Genomic DNA, 21,615 nt, shown 5'->3' with positions numbered 1-21,615 from the left:
CTGACCTCTCCCTCGCTCACTTTGCCTCTAAATCTCATTTTCAGCGCCACGGCATTGTGTGCAGCGTGCTCTGGTGGCTAAAGGTGCTTGTTAAAAGCCATAACTTATCTCACGTTTGAAGCTAATGGGAAGAACACTGGCCACAGTGAAAAATAAATTACATTTTTCCCCCCTCTCCTGCGCTGCCCTTCTGACCCATCACGTAATATAGCAGTGGTGAGAGTATGCATTACATATCCGAGGCATTCGAATTTATCTGTACCGCACAACGCTGACTGATGCATTTGAAAATAATGTACTGCAGTCCCAACATTACAGGACCCTGTAACTAATGGACAGCTCTTGCCTGAGCTCGCCTCTGTATATCATTCAACTGCTGCACCTCATCAAGCCCAGAGTCCTTTACAGAGCAGCACACAACATACTTTACTTTCTCTGGTACGTGTCCACTGGATTGGAATAAATCTGTTCACTGCTGCTTTGGGTTTTGTCTCTAAAACATTCAGCGATTCAATGGTTGTTGGTCTGTGATTGCCTTAAATAGTCATCATTTTGACAATAGTCATCAATTTCTAGACTATAGGTACTTTATTAAATCTGAGATTATTAGGAACACCATATTAATACTGTGTTTGACCCCCTTTTGCCTTCAGAACTGCCTTAATTCTACGTGGCATTGATTCAACAAGGTGCTGAAAGCATTCTTTAGAAATGTTGGCCCATATTGATAGGATAGCATCTTGCTGTTGATGGAGATTTGTGGGATGCACATCCAGGGCACGAAGCTTTCGTTCCACCACATCCCAAAGATGCTCTATTGGGTTGAGATCTGGTGACTGTGGGGGCCATTTTAGTACAGTGAACTCATTGTCGTGTTCAAGAAACCAATTTGATATTATTCTGGAAGTAGCCATCAGAGGATGTGTACATGGTGGTGATATATGTACATGATCAGAAACAATGCTCAGGTAGGCCGTGACATTTAAACGATGCCCAATTGGCACTAAGGGGCCTAAAGTGTGCCAAGAAAACACCCCCCACACCATTACACCACCACCACCAGCCTGCACAGTGGTAACATTGCTTAAATCACCTTTCTTTCCCATTCTGACATTCAGTTTGGAGTTCAGGAGATTGTCTTGACCAGGACCAGATCCCTAAATGCATTGAAGCAACTGCCATGTGATTGGTTGATTAGATAATTGCATTAATGAGAAATTGTACAGGTGTTCCTAATCATCCTTTAGGTGAGTGTATTTCAGCAATTACTTCAGCCTCAAATGCCTTTTATGAATACATTTCGTTTAATATTTGTACCAGAACCAGACTTTCATTTTTAAAAGGATCGTTCAGCCAAGATTGAAAATGATGCCATTAGTTATTCACCCTCATGTCGTTTCAAACCCGTAAGCCTTTTGTTCATCTTCAGAACACAAATGAAGATCTTTTTTGAGGAAATCTGAGAGCTCCATAGACATCTACTCAACTATTACTTTGACGCTTCAAAAAATGATCGTAGGAAATAGTTCCAAAACAAAAAGCATAATTTGAGATGTGGGAATGGCAGTGTCATGTAAATGTTGTGAATTGCTTAATTTCCACAACACTATCAGCAACAAATAGAATTCCAAAAGTAACAAAAAGTGAAAATATTAGGTCGGATTCGCATATAACGCCTAAAAACGCATAGAAAACGCTGAGCGCGACGCATTCTCCTTTTTTGCAAAGCGCTGGGGCGGTTGCTCTCCGGTTGGTTCTTGTCACGTGACCTACTGTGCGCTTATGGTGCACTTGCGGCATTCTGAAAAGTTGAGATGTTTTTGTCTCGACGCGCTTGGAAAAATTAAACGCGTCGCACCGCGACCGCTTCGCTTCCATTATGATAACGAACTTGAGCGTGCAAAAGACGCGTTATGTGAACAGGCCCTTAGTGGTGTTTGTACATGACACAAGGCTAGAGTTTTTTCGCATGGTTAATAGAGCTTTCTAGATAGTTCTGGGTGGCTGCAGATGTTCATACTCTTTAAACGTTTCTTGTATATTAGCAAGATTGGTTAAAGGGTTAGTTATTAAAAATAACGACTTTATTTCAACTATTCGTTTATTTCTCCCTCTGCCTCGAGTCAGGTTACTAGTTTAATAGCGTAAGCTTCTGTTATTGTACGTTACACGCATCACACACATGACCAGCATCGGCCAATAGTGAGCCTACGTGTGACGTAGCTCTACGCAATCACACTACAGTACGTTAACTGACTACAGGCCCATGGAGAAGGAAGTGAATAGTTGAAATAAAGTCGTTATTTTTGTTTGTTTTTGCGCACAAAAAGTGTTCTCGTCGTTTGATAAATTTAAAATTGAGCCACTGTAGTCACTTGGACTATTTTAACGATGGGTTTTGATGACTTTTCGATGCCAGCAAGTGTCATTCCCTCAAGAAGCCTATGGACTAGTATGCAGGAGCGATCTTAATATCTTAAATATCTTAATTTGTGTTCCGAACATGAACGAAGGTCTTAGGGTTGGAACAACATGAGGGTGAGTAAATACTGACAGAATTTTCATTTTTGGGTGAACTAACCCTTTAAGATATTATTTTTCTCCATGATTAAAGGCCTGTTCACGCAAAGAAATAAACTATAACAATAACTACCTTACATTGGGATCCACTCCAAGGGATGATGTTTTGTTTTATTATAAGCAAGCACTGCAGTAGACCATTCAGACACACTATTGTCATGATAATAGTGCGAACGTACGTGATAAACTTCTAGATTATTAATAAATTAAGTTTCAAGCTAGTTCTTTTTAATTATCTGTCTTGGTAATGATGTTGACGCTCTCAACACTCAACCAAGGACATCTAGCATTTGCCAGAAATGTATAACCGTACAAAGGACTGTTCTGTTTCACTTTACCTTACCTTTTACCCCCCTACTTTTTTATTAATAAAATAAAATATGTATTATGTGAACTTATTTGATAATTATTGTCAAGGTTAAAACATTTTCAAGACAAAAAAAAACATTCAAAACCTGCATACATAGTAAATCAGTCGCATTCAGAAGGTAATACAGTACATGGATGATGAGTTTTCTTTGAAGCACAACTATATCCTGACTCTTTTATCCTCATCCTATTTCCACTGTCCATATTTCTTTAAATAGTGTTTATCTGAAATTACCATGGCCAGCCGCCTGCTTAAGCCAAATCAGCCCAAAGAAGGAGAAGATGAAAAGGCAAAATGAATTCCATCCACACAGAGGTCAAAGAGACAGAAATGCATTGCAATGCAGTTTGGTCAGCAGGCAGGAGAAGATGGGATGCTAATAAGATCACAGAGAGATGGGGAGCTCGGGCCCCTGGGAAACGTATTAAAGTGTTGTCTGAACATTACAAAAAAGGACTAGCTGAAAAAAATAATGATGCCTGCCTTAAGGTTTATTAATAATCAGAGGCAGACTTTTTTTTGTGTCCAGAGGATTGTTGTGGCAGGGAATCATCACTAACCAAATCAGAGCAGATGGAGAAAGAAAAAGAGAGAGAGATGAACCAAAAAAACGAGAGTTGCTTTGATATGAGGCCTCTTCCTTCCAGTTCTGTCTAGGTGTTATGCTCAGCCGATGTGGACTCTCATTATCTGCACTCTCCTTTTACTCTTAATGGAATACTCTGAGGGTGCAGCTAACGTTTGGCATGCTTTCCCTCCCAGACAATTCCCTTCGTCTAACAAAGGTGCACAGGAGCAGTACTTTGTAAGAGTACCTGAACAGGGCCTGCTCGCGTCCCCTATTGTAAAAGACCTGAAAGCGCTGTCTCGATGCCCTCAGCCTAATTGGAAAATTCATAGAATAGCTGATGAAAATGAGAGACCTGGATGAAGCATGTTGTATTTCGTATCGCCCATTAGGAAAGGTCAGTGCTGACCTGGCTTTATCATGCTTTGGATAACTTAAGTGGATCAGTTATGAAAGAGTAATGCAATTATAATGCAACAATGCAGAGTGCAGAATGCCGTGAGGAAAAGACAAATATTATGTTCTTAAATCCAGCGGGTGTCAGCAGTACCTCTGTCTAACCTTCACTTTAATGCTCATTTTAAGGTCTGCAAGTTTATTTACTTGGTTTTTCACTACCAATTCAGTGTTCTACCTAAATCAGCTGTTCAACCATCTTGCTGAGCTGATGAGTTCAATGAATCGTGGTTAGGGAGACCTTCAAAATGTGCCTCAATGGACAGGGCTGGAAACCACTGACCTAGATGACAATTTTGCAAAGTATGTTGGTAGAACGACAGGTCCAAGCAAACGAAAGTCCTAATATTCTTCTTAAAGGGTTAGTTTACCTAAAAATGAAAATTCTGTCAGTTTTTACTCACCCTCATGTTGTTCCATCCCTGTTCGTTCATCTTCGGAACACAAATTAAGATATTTTTGATGAAATCTGAGAGCTGGATCACTCATCCATAGGCTTCTTCAGGGATTGAAACTTGTTCCCCGAAAAGTTGTTGAAGACATCGTTAAAATAGTCCAACTTCAATCCTAAGTTTATCAAGCGACGAGAATACTTCTTGTGCGCAACCCCCCCCCCCCCAAAATAACGACTTTATTCAACTATTAATTTCATTCTCTGTAGGCCTCGAGTGAGTTCACTAGTGTAACAGCGTAAGCTTCTGTTGTTGTACGTCACGCGCATCACACATGACCAGCGTCGGCCAATAGTGAGCCTACGTGTTACATAGCTCTACGCTATCACACTATGTTAACTGACTAGAGGCCCACAGAGAAGTAAATGAATAGTTGAAATAAAGTCGTTATTGTGCTTGTTTTTGCGCTCAAAAAGAACTTAAGACTGAGTCACTGTAGTCACTTGGACTATTTTAACGATGTCTTTAATAACTTTTCTGGGCCGGCAAGTCTCAATCCCTCAAGAAGCCTATGGAGGAAGGATACAGCTCTCAGATTTTATCAAAAATATCTTAATTTGTGTTCCGAAGATGAACGAAGGTCTTACGGGGTTGGGACAATATGATGGTGTGTAAATACTGACAGAATTTTCATTTTTGGGTGAACTATCGCTTTAACTCAACCATAAAAGCCAGAAGAATGTTTCAGGATGGACAATTCTACCTGACCAAATGGCCATACCACCAATTAATTACACTTATTTGTAATTAATTGTAAGAAAAGGTTAGAATGTCGGATTTTCCACAACACATAAAACCAATCTCTTTGCAAATGGTGTTGAGTTCTGCAATTGGAGGGCCACTTTCATGCAGAGTTTAAATACAATCTGCTCCAACACAATTGCTTACAATTTATTGTGATTAGATGGTTCAGGTGTGTTTAACTAGGGTCTGAACTCTACAAAAAAATGTCCCTCCAGAACCAGGATTGGACCCCTCTAATGATAGATTGATGAGAATATTTCACAAATCTCAACGTCAGCCCAACTCTATCCTCAATTCTAAACTTCAACCTAAAATTTGATTTTTGGTTTATAGCGGAGGTAGCCAGCCCTACTCCTGGAGGGCTACAACCATCCTGCAGAGTTCAGCTCCATTCCTAATCAAACACACTTTATCCAGCTGATCAAGGTGTTCAGGATTGCTTGAAAAATAACAGGGTGGTATGTTGGGGTAGGGTTGGAAATTAAGTCTAAGGTAGGGTAGCTACCTCAAGGTTATAGGAATATTTTTTTGAAAAGCCAACCAAGTCACACCCAGTGAAGTCTTATATGTTAAAGGTTGAGCAATATTGGTCTAGATGTTGTAAGTATTTACTTTGGCTTCATCCAGGTTCATACAGTGGGTCTGGTGACCAGTGTCCTCTTGAGCTTGCTTCAGATAAATGGCATGGCGAATCAGACTTGAGAGTTTTAATAATTGGCCTGTGTGGAAAACTTTGCACTGAAATGCATTCTGGGTGGTTAATGGTAAAAGGTTGAACACACCTGATGCAAAGTGGAACCTGGGAGTCACTGTCCCAATTTTAGCAAATCCCTGCTGCCTCATTGTCTCCTGAAGTGGCCTTGTGCTGTCACATTTATCAATGGTCCACAAGAGGATTTATTTTATTATTGGCTTTGTTTCTTTTTCTGCATGTTTTCTATCTGGCTATCATTTATAATTTCCCAAACTGCGACCAATGCATCAGCTTGATTTAGATGGATCTGATAGTCAGAGTGTGTGTTTTTTTTTTTTCATGGTAAATAGCTCGTGTTTCAATGTCAAGGCATTAACGGTAAAATTGTGCCTGGTATATTTTCATTTGCTGACTATAACAGCCCCAGAACATAGTCATTGTGTCCTACCCCACCCCCACCCCATATTTCCCTCTCTCTATAGCTTTGATGTGCGCTATCAGTAAGCCACATCGCTAACAATCCTCTGCACCCCAAACCACTCCATGTCAGCACCTTTTGATGTAGCCTATGTGCACATCCAAATAGAATTTTTAACAAGCTGCCATTATCATTTTGATTTCTGCCTGAATGAAAAGAGTGACCTCTGGCATTTGTGAGAAGAGTGAGGTGGAGGAGGCAGTGCAAGCAAATATGGCTCATTGACACAAAGCCCAATGTTGCGTATACGCCATTTCTGAGATTGTAGCATAGAAGTGAAAAGAAACTCACAGATCAGGCCTCTATAGTTCTGGGTTTACTCAGAGGGGCAAAGCTGACATGTGAGGAGTTTCTCAATGTTTTAGCCAAGGAGGTGACAAGTCATTTTATGTAGCTGGTCTTAAACAACTCTCCCTATCAACCAGTCAGAGGGTTTGTCTGGGTTCATTTTAGGGCTGGTTGAGACATCAAAATTTGATATCTAGCAAACATTTCACTTCTGATTTTAAAGGTAGGTTTGGGTCAAACTAAATATTTTGATCCTGAAAAGATCTTAGACCCTTATCAGACACACCTGAACAAGCCATTCAATGTCTTCAGGATTACTAAAGACAGGCATACACTGGGCGATTTCAGCAAGGCTACCAACTCGCACTGTACGAGTAGATCGCTTGTGATGTAAAGGCAAAGTTTAGGATTTATGTGCTCACAATATACTGCCTGATCGTCGAGCTGTGACTTGTGCGACTCCTCACACTATTCCTGTGATATTACGTCAATATAATCCCCTGTGATAGACCATGATATAATGTATCCAGTCAAAGCTATCAGGATTTAGCATTTCCAATATATGTATTAAATTATTATCATTATTATTACTATTAGTATAAGGGCCTACTTTTATAGGCCTACCCTTATACTAGGGGTGTGCAAAGCAACTGGTATTTGTATCTGTATTTGCATTTTCCATAATTATTGTAATGGATATAATTAAAGAACACTTACACCATAACGTAAATTAGAAGTGTAACGCAAAAAAATAAATAAATGATAAAATTTTTACGCCTATTTTGAATTTTACTTGAATAGAAATACAAAAACTTTCCCCCCTTCAACAAATACAGATACAAATACCGGCTGCTTTGCACACCCATAGTATAAGAGTAGGCCTACTTTTATTATTAATGTATTACAATTAATTAACCCCACAATAACGGATGGGAAATGGGAAAATTTGAAGAGTTCAGATGCAAAAGCCTCTAAATGCCATTTGAAATTTTCTTCTAAAATGACTATTTTTATCAAGCTTGTATTTTTAAGTTCAGTAATTTCACTTAAATGACAATTAATAGGTAATCTTCATTGCAATTTAAGTGAAATTACTGAACTTGTATATACAAGCTTGGTAAAAATGGTCATTTTAGAAGAAAATTTCCAATGGCATTTAGAGGCTTTTGCATCTGAACTCTTCATTTACAATGTTGCGACATGACATTTTTCTGTATCACCAATTGCCAATTGATGAACAATGGTTCACATTTCCTGTGATAGCAACATTAGGTAAATATTAAATAAATGAGTAAATAAAGTGAACATTTTTGTGCATATCACATCAGTTGCTTCTATTTATATATTAACAAAGTTTCTTGGCCACTACAAAGAGCTAGGCCAATGATCTAGTGCATTGCTTTATTAATATAATATGTGACCCGTGCTGGCAAAAGGAGTCGGACTGCACACGGGATCATTTTGGGCTACAGGCAAAACAAGTGAAAAATTGAGATTTTGGGCTATTTTGAGGTTTTCACAAAAATGTGTTCATTAAGCCCTTATTGTCTGGCGATCCCAAATGGTCCAAGTATTTACTTTATTTGTACGTTTTCTGAGAGGAGTACCTTTCCTTTGCCCATGGAAAGTCTTACTCAGGCTTACTTTTACTTGATTTATGCACAGAATTACAGTATTTCAAAATATCTGTCTCCGTGTCATTCATGTTAATCAAACAATTGTGGTATCATTGGGGAAAAAAATAGTTATTTCATATAGATATTTGGTTTTGACTTGGTCAGGTGTGTGCCAAATTTGGTGTTATAACCAGGGATTTTATTATTTATTTAAGTGTTATTTTGAAGGATTTTAAGGTGATTTTGTTTTGGATCCTACTTTTCTTAAAATTGACTTTGCTGACTCTATTGACAATAACAATAACTCATTTTTGAAAATATGCTCACTGCTACTCATTTTTACTAGAAAATCAGTTAAATGAATAAAATCACTTTAAAATTTCATGGTATAGCTCACTTTTGGTGTATCATGTTGTGAACTTTTATTTATCGTGATTTGTCCATACTCTCTCCTTGTAGGAGGCGAGATAAATAGAACATAATGTAATTCTGTACAAAAAAAAAGGCTATTTGTAACAGCCGATTAAAAAGAAATCCCATGGCCATAGCCGGACAAAGAGCTCCTCTTCTTTTCTTTTTTTCTCTTTCCCTCCATTTCTTTTTTTCTTTTATTTTCTGCTCCGCAGACAAAGTTGCAATTAGCATGCTAATGCCGAGATCTGAACCTCAAAAGCTACAGAGTCAGTAGGAGGCTTTTCTGGGTGTCTGGAGATAACAAAGGACCTTTTACAAAAAAAAAATACTAGATGAAACACTGCCATTTATTCTGAAAGGCCTGATTTCCTCAAGATACGGATGTTTGGCTCCTTTTAATCCTTTTCCTCAATATGCTATTGAAGTTGTGTGTTTATGGCGTGTTGTGGTTAATTAAGTTGCATACACTTGACTATTCTCCTTTTTTTGGTAGAATACGGTGGATCATCTAGAATATTTGAATGCTGTTGGGTGTATTTTACAGTCTGGAGTGGTTCATTTAGGAGTCCTACCAGGTTTGTCTTTTCAAAGAATTGAAGGATCAAAGGATCTGCTAATGCAGAGGTGCTGGGCACCAGCTAAGACCTGTGGTTCAAAGATGGATGGTCTTAGCGTTAGCTCAGAAATAACGAAGAGTGCATAATAACCCTATTAAATGGACCTTGGAGTCCCAGACCCCAGTGCCCATAGTACAAGAAACAAAGAAAAGTGTACAGTGCTGCAGTTGAGAAAGAAAATAGACGTTCTCCTTGATTATGCAGTCAAAGGGGAAAAATTGTGTGAAAAGTGGCCCCAATAGTATAAGGGGCTCCTGTGATCAAAGCACCCGAGGCCCGGTCTTTGCTGAGCCCATTATTTTTTTTAATAATTCAACAGCCCGTCCAAAGCTGTATGACTTACTTTCATCTGTGAAACACACACACAAAAAAAGACATTTTGAATAATATCTTAGTGTTTTTGGCCCACATGGTCCATACGAAAACCAACTGAAAAAATGTAAGTACAATGATAAATCATAATTTTGAAGCATTGTGCCATACACTGTAAGGCAACAGATTACAAGCAATATTATTAAGTAAATTTAACAAATTAGAATTGAGTAATAATGAATCAAATTAATTACTTAAAAGTTAACCATTTAAAATGAGTAAAACTTACAACAGCAACCAAAAAAAAAAAAAAACATAAATTGAAGTCACCATTATGGTGATCAGTGTTTGTTTTAGGTTTGTTTTAAAATTCAATTCAGTGATTCTGCTTGTTAACAATATGTTGGCAATATAAAATAAAGAGTTCTTAATTAATCTTTGACTGACTTGTCTGTCAGTGAGATATTTTTGTTAATTTTTTTGGTGTAAAGTTATTAAGGAATAATTTAATTAAATATTACTCAATTCTTATTTATTAAATTAAATTAATAATATTGCTTGTAATCTGTTGCCACAATTCTATTGATTAGATAAAGTATATTCATTTTTACAGTGTAAGCTACTGTGAATCGGTTCATTTCTGTAACCTTCACTTCTTAATAAGTCATGGATCACAATCTGCTGTGTATTTCATACATCAGTCCAAACACAGTTAAATCTCGATTAGATCATTCAACAGTTTTGCATATCAGCCCATATGTTTATTGATAGAACATCTGAGTTCGCTCACTTAGCAATAGCAACATCAGATGTTCAATCTGATGGAAGACAGTGCCTGGAGAAATTGATTTCCTAACTTTTCTGTATCACAATTCTAATTTATAGATTCATTAAAACATCTTTATGTGTGTTATCTAGGATTTTCCTCGTCGATGTGCCCACTTATGCTCTCTGTGATATGAGATCGACCTCTTCAGTGCATACACTCATTCAGACTTTGACCTTTTGATTTATTTTTTTACAGTTCACAGTGAGAGTGTTGCTTCCAAGACAAATCCTATGTCATCTCACTTCTTTTGCACCTCTCACTCTATCCCATATTGTAAACCACAACTGCATAGGCCAATTTAGCAGTAGAAAATGGATTCATACAATCCCTGGGGTTCACTTACAAGCACCACCATGAGACACTCTTTCTGCCAAGCTGTTCCACACGATTGATATGTAAAATGTCACAGAATTCTGCAGTATCTCACATATTGATACATACACTTCATACAGTGTGTGGAGCCTTATGTTGATGTCTCTTGTTGACATAGTTTTGAGATTCGGAAGGATGAACTGGGTTTTTATATTTATTCTTCCGTTGGACAACCTCTGTCATGTACACTATACCAAACGTTTTCAAAATGACTGCTTCAAAATTAGCTTTTTCAGTATGAGTGTGTGCAGTTTACATTGTAGAACAAAATTTTAAACTTAGTATTTAAAATGTATGTTTATCACAGCTTTATTTTATTCATAAATTTAAAAATTCCAGCAAGCGACGTCTTCCGGCTTCTGACGTCATCGCTGAACTACTCTATTGTGAAATATTATTACGATTTAAAATAAGAGTTTTCCATCTGAATATATTTATTTTTTTGATTTAAAAGGATAGTTCACTTTGAAATTTTGGTATGTTTTTGCTTACCTCAAGGGCATCCAAGATGTAAGTGTCTTTGTTTCCGCAGTAGTTTCAATTTTAATATTTTTCGGTCATATAATGGAGGTCTATGGTCACCACCTCAAAGAGCATGCACAGAGAAGTACAAATTGAATATGATTTAATGTAAATACATATTGGTGGCCTAAGACACGAAACGAGCAGTTTGTGTGAGAAAACGAACAGTATTTATATAGTTTTTACCTCTTGTAACCACAGCCACGTCCAAGTGATCTGAGGGCGCGGGCGCTTTGTGGCTGTGGTAATGAGGTAAAAACGATATAAATACTGTTTTCTCACACAAACCGCTCGTATCGCGTCTTAGGCCATCAATGTGTACTTACATTTACGAGTCATTAAATCATGTTTAATTTGGACTTCTCTGTGCATGCTCTTTGAGGTGGTGACCATAGACCTCCATTATATGACTGACAGACAAGAACGGTTTGACCTAAACATATCAAAATTGCTACTGCAGAAATAAAGACACCTACATCTTGGATGCCCTTGAGGTAAGCTAAAACATATCAAAAATGTATTTCAAAGTGAACTATCCCTTTAATGCTCCACTCTTCAGTGTCACGTGATCCTTCAGAAATTATTCTAATGTGCTGATTTGCTGCTCAAGAAAGATGTCTTATTATTATCAAGACATTGATATTTTTATGGAAACCATGATACACTGCTATTAAAAAGTTTGGGGTTACAAAAAAAAAAGTTTTTTTAACAAAGTTGCATTAAATTGATCAAAAGTGACAGTAAAGACATTTATAATGACACAAAATATTTCTATTTCAAATAAATTGTGTTCTTTTAATCTCATTCTATTCATTCTATTCTTTCTATCCTGAAAAGAATGATAATGTTTCCACATAAATATTAAGCAGCAAAACCTGTTTTCAACATTAATAATAACAATTGATAACAACCGAGCACCAAATCAGCATATTAGAATGATTTCGGGAAGGTCATTACTGCATCCAAAGTTGAGTATGTGGAAAATCAGTACGCCAAAAGATTAGTATGTTCAAATACGTAGTATTGGGTAAACAGTGGACTGATGATGCAAGGTCACGTGACAGTAACAACATGGCGGATGAATTCAAATATATGTGATTTCAGATGCAGCTCATATGACACTGATTACAAGAGTAATGATGCTGAAAATGATGCTTTGCCACCACATAAGTAAATTACATTGTACAATATATTGAAATAAAAAACAGTTCTTTTAAAGTGTAATCATATTTCACAATATATATATTTTTTCCCTGTTTTTCTGATCAAATACAGTAATAAGAGACTTCTTTCAAATGCATAAAAAATTGTAATTATTCCAAACTTTTGACAGACACTATAATTAAGGGTTAATAATTACAAACTTTAATTATATCAGTAATGAGAAAAGGCCCCAAATGATTAATTCGTACTGTACATTATTGTAGCAGATATGTAAAATATTTAATTGGTTTTTAATTTCTTTCTTAATCACATTATTTTGTGCTTTTGTTCCCCCTTAGGCTTGTCTGAGCCATGGCACAGTATGCAGTGCACGTTGACAAAACATAAAGCTCATGCAGGTTCAAATCTGGTCTGTCCATGATTTTCCTGGTTTTTTTTTTTTTGTTTTTTTTTGGTTTGTTTTTGCAGTCGTAAACTGTAAAATAAATAAATAAGCTGAACAAAAAAAATAAACAAATACAAAAAATGACTTAACATTGTTATTGTGGTGAGTAGTTTTATGACATCTGCCACTGTGAACACAAAATCTGATCACCTGCACTAGCAAGATGGCATGAGATGGACATTGTTTGGACATTTGTTGGTGACTCTCTCGTACTTATGTATTCATGCTTGTTAGGCTGAACATGTCACTACATTGAAACACATCTTACAGTGGCCAGGTGTTTGTTTTGACATTCTTAATATTTAATACCACCACTAATAACCATCCACAACTCAACACACAACTATCATGGACAACAGTCTATTGACATGGCAGCGATCATGTGTTGTAGGTGGAGGAGCGAGAGGCTCTGATCCTGGAACTGCAGGATGTCATCACTGAGCTACACCTAGAGATGTCTCTGAAAGAACAGCACGAGCTCCAGCAGCTTCAGCTGGAGACCACAGTCAAAGAGCTTCAAGAGCAGGTAGAAGACACACTACAGACTTTTCAGGCCTAGCTGGACGTGAATTTCTCCTATTTTAATCCCATATACTCCATGAGAAATGTGCCTTTCCAACTGTACCACTCAAAAGTTTGGAATTGGTAATACTCACCATTTATTAAAAAAAAACAGTAAAAATATATAAACATTATCAGTCTATTTTCATAAAAAAAAATTTATGTATCTGGTATCTTTTCACATGATCCTTCAGAAATCATTCGAATATGTGCTCGAGAAACATTTCTTATTATCGGTGTTGGAAAAAAAATGGTACTTAATATTCTTTCCATGATTCTTTGATGGATAGAAATGAAGATTACATTCCATCACAATGAATGGAAATGAAAAAAATGAGGGCATATGTATATTGCGGGCAACTCTCCCACATTCCAAATACGATCATTAAGTAGAAAATGTTTTTGATATATTTTTTCTGTATTCTTTAATGAACAGCATTTATGAACTAAACTATATATTTTTTACAATGTAAAAGTCTTAGTGTCACTTTTGTTACATTTAATGCAACATTGCGGAATGAAAGTATTCTTTTTTTTTAAAAGAAGTGGTATAATGCCCTTTTCACAAGATGTAAAATAAGTCTGATGTCCCCAGAGCGTGTATGTGAAGTTTTCACTCAAAATACCCCACATATATTTTTATAAAGCATGTTAAAATTGTCACTTTTTGAGGGTGAGCAAAAAAACACACCTTTTTGTGTCTGTCCCTTTAAATGCAAACGAGCTGCTGCTCCTGGCACAGAGGGCGGAGCCTCAACAGCTTGTGTCCTTTTTCCTCACACAGACACACACTGAAAATTTTGCCTTTTATGTTCAAACCGTAGTCAGACAATGATGGAGAGACTCAAGAAGAAACAGAACATTTCTGAATGGTTAGTTGATGAATTTATAGCTTAGTAATCTTCTAGTCATGGATTAGCATATTCTGTCATGATTATCTGTAAATCACGTTCCGGGGGGCGGGGTTTATGCAAATTGCAAATTGTAGGGTTTGTGATGTCACTAACCCAGGAGGAATGTCGTATAGTCCCCAGCCGTTTAAAGCAATTTCTTTAAAAGAAAATATCTCCATATCTCCGAAATTTTGAAAATGTGACTAGCATTAGCCTCTAGCATTTTGAGCGCTTTTAAACAGATTCTTAAACACTTCTGATTGGCCATTGTGTTTTACGCACTCAAGTTTTATATGTGAGGCCCCAGAGCAGTTCATTTGTCTTGGTTTTTAAGTGCACATATGAACCCCCGTAAACCTATTGAGTGATTGGAGTAGCAGTGAGAGTGTGTGTTCTGATGAATCAAGAGCTGAATGGACCCACTGTCCCTCTTCCATCCACTGACATCTTCACGCATCTGGCTGAAAGCCCAGAGACACTGGGAGTCAGATAACTCTAATGAATTGTAATACTGTGCAATTTTAATCAGGCACTAATTTGGTATAATTATCTTATAATTTCTGGATAGGATTAGATGGCAATTAAATCCATGACAGAGAAATGGGAAAGAGGTCAGATGTGGAGCGAATAGATGACGAAGTTCATTTTGTTTTTGTCTAACATGAAAATTGTTCTTGGAGAACTAGGTTTTTTTTTTTCATTCATGGTTGGATACATTTATTCAGGATGTAATTATGCACATTGTTTCACGTTATCAGGTGACGAAATTCTTTTTTTTTCCGTCTGAGGTTTGTGACCCTGAAGTAAAATCAAATATCAAGGGTCTTAAGGTGGTTTGAGAGAGTGTAGATGATTGATTTGGCTGTTTTTAAAAGCTTGAGAGTGTCTATTTCTGTTCATTTTGGAATAGAGTGGTTTCTGGATTTGTTTGGCAGAGGTGAAATGTCAGGTGGCACACAAGTCAGTGACAAATGAAAGTGTCTCTGATCAAGAAAAATGTCATTTAAAACATGTTCCAAGTTCTTGGAATTGTTCTTTTTGGATTCTGTTTGTGGTTTAAAAAAAAACAAACTTTTATACCATTTTTAAGAAAAGTTTTGATTTAATCTGGAGTAACCATCACATACAAAGTAGTAACATATTTCCCTTACACCATGAATATGTGAGTCTTTTTAAAATATATTTTTCTATGTAAAAAAGAAAAGTATATTTACAAATATCATGAATGTGAAGTCACACTACTGTAACATTGCCTAAGAAAATCAAATTATCAGATATTTTAAGTCGAATATCTGTCTGTGATATAAGTTCCTGTTTTATGCTTTTATGATTTGGTTGACATTAGTTTTTCAAATAGTAATGGGATAGTTCACTTAGTTCATTAATTTTTGGTATGATTTAGCTTACTTCAGTAGTTTCAATTTTGATATTTTTAGGTCAAACCGTTCTTGTCTGTAGGTCATATAATGGAGGTCTATGGTCACCACCTCAAAGAGCATGCACAGAGAAGTCCAAACTAAACATGATTTAATGACTCGTAAATGTAAGTACACATTGATGGCCAAACATAATTAAATCATGTTTAATTTGGACTTCTCTGTGCATGCTCTTTGAGGTGGTGACCATAGACCTCCATTATATGACTGACAGACAAGAACGGTTTGACCTAAAAAAATCAAAATTGAAAGACACCTACATCTTGGATGCCCTTGAGGTAAGCTAAAGCATATCAAAAATTAATTTCAAAGTGAACTATCCCTTTAATAAGAAATTGTACTAAAAATGTATTTACAAAAATAATTAAATAAATAAAATATTATGCCGAATTATGTTCGCTGTTTTATTTCATATAATCATTTTTTAAAAATATTTTTACATTTTTTTTATTAATTATTTATCCTGAAATTTTCTTTTTTATTTTTTTTTAATGAAAAACATGTATTTTTTGGAAGTATGTTTGAAGAGTTGCAAAAGCCTCTTAGTGCCATTTCAAATTTTCTTCTAGAATGATCATTTTTATCAAGCTTGTATATTTAAGTTCAGTAATTTCACTTAAATGGCAATGAAGATTACCTATTAATTGTCATTTAGGTGAAATTACTGAAATTAAATATATAAGCTTGATAAAAATGATCATTAGAAGAAAATTTCAAATGGCACTTAGAGGCTTTTGCATCTGAACTCTTCGTATGTCATTGAGTGAATACATTTTAATTTTAAATGTATTGCAGACAAATTAATAGATCTTAGATTAATAGATCCTAATTAGAGCTTAAACATGAGTAGTTTTGTCACACAAACCAATCACGTCAAATGAAAGCTTGGAATATAGCTCTCGATTTGTGTAGGCTACTTCTCTGGTGCTTTATTAATGACAAATACAGACTTTATAGAAAGAATTTTACATTTTGAGTGAACCATTTCTATATTGAGAAACTGTGGCGGTTTGTAAAGGACGCAGTTTTATTCCCGTGGTGCCGATGGGCAAGGTAAGTAGAAGGAGAAGGTTATCTGTGTCAAACCACTTGCTCTTTCTGCCCACTCTTTGGGTATTTCCCATCTACCCCAGGGGCTGTCAGGATCCTTACCCTTGCCTTCTATCTCCCTACTTTGCTCTTCTCCTCTTTCCTACCCATCATTCTAGCCCTCACTGTAGCGGAAACGCATTGCAAAGGAGAGCCAAAGTCACACAACATTAGTTCGGTAGTAGCTGCAGCAACAGAAAGCCATTACTCTTCCCTGACAGTATCAAAGAGAACACAGGAGCAGGGGTGCGGCCGCTCCCTCTCCTCAGCTACACGCTGCTCGCAGGAAATTGCCTCATACTTCAGTGCGCAGGAGGTGACACACTGGTGACAACCACGCATGTGTCACTTTCAGGGCCTGGGTGGGAGCAGCCTCCCAATTCTGAGACAAGTGCTGCCCTGGGAGTTGCATGAGGCCAGCGCCTTGGAGGGCTGCAGTCTCGGGTTTGAAGCTTTGGAATGCTAGCGGGGCTCTGTCGCTGGATTCCATGCGAAGGTTAATGCAGAGTTGAAGGGTCAAGATTGAAGTGGACTTGTTGTGCGGCAATCTGAAGTACTCTTCTAAAGGCGAAGCTAAAGAGACGCTAACAGGCATGCTTGCCCTGAGACGCGTGAGCCGAGCTATACACACTCACCGGTGAAGAGCTGTTGTGCCTTTGACCCTGTCTTTTAAAGCGCCGGGGCACGTTATATCCCGAGATAATGCTGCGGTAGACCCCTAAACGGCCCTCGAATGCTTTCCGAAATTTTCACGACTACTTTGTTCTGTTTACACCAGGGGTACTCAAGTTCAGAGGCCACATTTCGTAAATCACAAAACATTTGTGCTCTCAAAAAAAAAAAAAAAAAAATTATTATTCACACATTTTTCAATAATTAATCATTATAGATCAAGATTTTTTTCTCATAAATTACTCGTGATTGTAGCCATTCTATATCATTTTTAACATTTAATAGGCTTTTAAAAAATATTAACATTTAATTTAATTAAGTGAACTTAAAACATTCTTCACGTGAACCCATTATAACAATGTCACATTTTGCTGTTTTTGGGGTTAGGTGCCTTTCATAAGGGCACCTATGTCATTTCCTACCGGTATTGAGAATCGAACTCGCAACTAGGGGTGGGTATCGATTCAGATGTTCAATTTCGATTTGATTTCGATTCTTGATTCGATTTCGATTCTCGATTCTTGATTTGATTCTCGATTCGACTATAATGAATATAGATGTAGGCAAATACAAATACAGATTGATTTTAAACATAGAATACAGGAGGTGGTCACTATTAATTGCAGTTGCTATGCCAATTATATTACCACTTAACTTTTTATCAAACCTATGATTTGATACTGTATGTTTCTGTGAATAGTATTATGTAGGGCATTGTGCAGTACCTAAATGTTTGTAGTTTGTGTTTTTTTTTAAATATATATATATAGATATATATCTAATGACGTTGTTTTGCTTGGTTTCTCATTGTTGCTTGTAATTTGTTTAATCCTGCTATCCGACCCTGTCTTGACTAGGTCTCACTTGTAAAAGAGGTTTTAACCTCAATGTGACTTTCCTACTGTAGTTAAATAAAGGTTAACAAAAAAAATACAAATCCTATATAAATAAAAAAAGAGCAGTGGACATAAGTTTACTAGTGGTTAATTAATACAAAGAAATTAAAAGCCACAAACCTGTATATAAAACTTTTTTAATTTTAGGTATGCTAAACACTAAATGCATACAATGTATAGACATGATTTTGATGCAAAATTGATGCTGAAAATTGGACAAGTCGGAACAGTCACACGCCTTGAGATAGATATAGATAAATATATAAATATTTAGACTTTTTTTTTTATTACATTGATCTTACCTATATGTTTGTTTTTACAATGGGGTCATTTTTTTTGTTAAGAGTTTATGCAAAACATGGAAGCTTGATTTCAATCTTTGAATTAAATTGAAGTAGCACAACTAAAAACAATAGAATAAAGACACAAATGAAGAGACATAAAAAAAAAAAAAAGTTTTTTGGGTAGGTCAGAAATACTACAGAAACTGAATAAAGTAATCCAATGTAAAATAACACTTGATAGGCTTTTAAACCCTGACTGAATTAAATACATAAGCTATTAATTCTGATTGCTTACAATTAATGCTATATTATGTTGTTATGCCAACAGAATTAATGGCTGCGTTCACTTTAAGAACTAGTGCACAGATGTCTCATTATAGTACTGTCTGTCTGTCACACGCGTTTAATGCTTATTTAAGACTATGCCGACTGTCTTTATGAGGTTACTCACCAAGACCAGAGTTTTGACATAATTGCGTGTGTTTTTAACTGTTAAAGCGATATAATCCAGGAAAAAAAAAAAAAACTTTGGTTTCTGGCGAGCTGTTTGTGAGGTGGTTTTAGGCTTTACTGTATGTGCACGCAGTGAAAAACATCTCTTGAGAGTGCGCGAGCACGGGATGGTTTAAAATTGCTTGAATGTTTAAACTGGTAAAACTTAAAAAGACGTGAAAATGATAAACTTTAGTTACGATGCAGTGCTGGCCCGATTGTGCAAGTGAATATTCCGTCATGTCCCGAGTCCCCACTCCTGAACGCAAGTGTGTATCGACACCTGGAGCGCTTAGCTTGTGCAGAGAGAGAAGTCGCAGCACCACCCGCCCTGAATATAAAAAAATCGTTTCGTGGCCGTTGAGAATCGATTTTGAATCGACCACATTTAAAAAAAAACGATTAACCCTCTGATGGTCTTCCTTTATGAGTCACGTCCTGGGCCTTCCCAGGTCAGAAGTGACCGGAGGCCTAAAAATGAAACTTCTTCCATCCCAGTAAAACCAATGCGATTTATTTTTGTTCTATAATATTTATTCTTTGTAATTTAGTATTTTGAGACAATTTGATTGAATTTATTAATATTTATGCAATATTTATGGTCTATTTTTTCAATGGAAATATATAGATATATTTTCTATATATTACTTTTTTTTTTTAAATATATTAATGCAGTATTTTTGTTTAATATAGAGTCTAGGCCTTCAGAAAAAGAAATATTTTTTGAAGAAAATTAGCACCATCTGGTTACAGTATAGAGAAAAAGCGTAGAATCATAGTGTAACCACTGGATGACATGTACAGCTCTCTATGGAGAGGTATGTGAATTCCCCAGCTGTTTATGAACACTTTTTTTTTTTTGGTGGATTTGAATATGTAATTGAAACAATCTCAAAAACTATTTCTTATTAAAAAAAAAAAAAAAGTGAATTTTTGTGTTTTTGTCAATTTCGCGAGTGCGAAAAAAAGTGCGCGAGCACGGGATGGTTTAAAATTGCTTGAATGTTTAAACTGGTAAAACTTAAAAAGACGTGAAAATGATAAACTTTAGTTACAATGCAGTGCTGGCCCGATTGTGCAAGTGAATATTCCGTCATGTCCCGAGTCCCCACTCCTGAACGCAAGTGTGTATCGACACCTATTCTTATTATATTTTTGTGTTTTTGTCAATTTCCCATTCATTTCCTATGACCAAAGACCAAAATCGTGACTAAATTTTTTACGACCACTTAGCATGCTCGGATCACGAACTCAATTTTTTTGTGTGTTCACATACCTAATGCCAGAAATGTCACCAAGTTTCGTAACATTCCGATGAAGCTGTGATTTTTAATAATTCAAAACAGAAAATTATTCGGTCAGAAGTGACCGAGGACCATCAGAGTTAATCGAAAAATCGATTTTTTTTTGCCCAGCCCTACTCGCAACCTTTGGGTTAGCAGCCTGACTCTCTAACCATAAGCCCAGAAGTGCCCAATTAAATGTAGATTAATCCTTATTAAAGCTACTTTTTCTTGTATTCTTTGATCAATGTTAATGACACAGATTGCGGCAGGAATATTAGGCTGCTGTCTCTTTAAGAGCTGGTTCGTGTGTTGCGAAACTGACACACATCCTGTTTTCTCCCAACTCTGTACCTAAGACTTTTTAGTTAATTTTAGACTTTGCTTTTAAACTCTTTACACTGTGTGGAGAAATCCGTTATAAATCGGTTTGCATTTCCATGTGAATAAATTATGACAGAATTATCTTTTTTTTTGATGAACCGTCATTGAATAAACTTTAGGGGGGTTTCTGTCAAATGTTTGTGGGCAAAAATCTTTTGCCGTTGTCGCTGCCCCCCAAACCGATCCCCACATATTCCTCCATTCTACCACTCCACATTAAGCTTCTGGAGGAGCAGGATGTTTATTACTATTCTGCAGCAAGCCTTTGTTACTTTTGTCTGCGTTGTCCGTCCTCCTCTCCTTGCACCCCCCATCCTTTAATTTGGCTCGGGTTGGGGGGATTGCGGCAGGGGCTGGCGCTGTGGCCGCGGCTGTGTGATTAGAGCAAGAGTGCTTCTCAGCAGGACTCTCTGTTTTATATTCATCAAAAGCGCTTGCTTTGATTTGCTCCTCCTTGACGTGTGGCGGCGCAGGCTGTCTCACCGCCGCTGAGGAAATCATGCGCTTACAATGTCCCAAACCCCTCCTCCTCGCCCAATTCCCTTTCTTAGCCAACCCCCTCACACCCAAAAGACTCCTCTGCCCAGCCCTCAGGCTGCCCTGCCATCTTATTAATTTCTCTATTATTACTAATATCGCTTTTTTTTCCCCCTCAGATGGGCTGACTTTCTCCAAGGTCACTGTGGAAGATTTGCTGAGCTGAA

The 21,615-nt window shown here is 36.8% G+C and overlaps 1 protein-coding gene across 1 annotated transcript in view; it reads left to right on the top strand.

The window, feature by feature from the left end:
• Positions 1–21,615, top strand: part of pmfbp1 (polyamine modulated factor 1 binding protein 1) — a 300,111-nt gene that overhangs the window by 63,878 nt on the left and 214,618 nt on the right. The window contains exon 3 of the mRNA XM_089119591.1: positions 13,313–13,447. Coding sequence (XP_088975717.1) covers positions 13,313–13,447 — 135 coding nt within the window. The remainder of the gene's footprint in view (positions 1–13,312; positions 13,448–21,615) is intronic.

This window comes from Pimephales promelas, chromosome 1 (genome assembly GCF_988280905.1).
Source record: "Pimephales promelas chromosome 1, fPimPro1.hap1.1, whole genome shotgun sequence".
NCBI classification, from domain to species: domain Eukaryota; kingdom Metazoa; phylum Chordata; class Actinopteri; order Cypriniformes; family Leuciscidae; genus Pimephales; species Pimephales promelas.
This window is presented reverse-complemented; position numbering and strand designations above follow the sequence as displayed.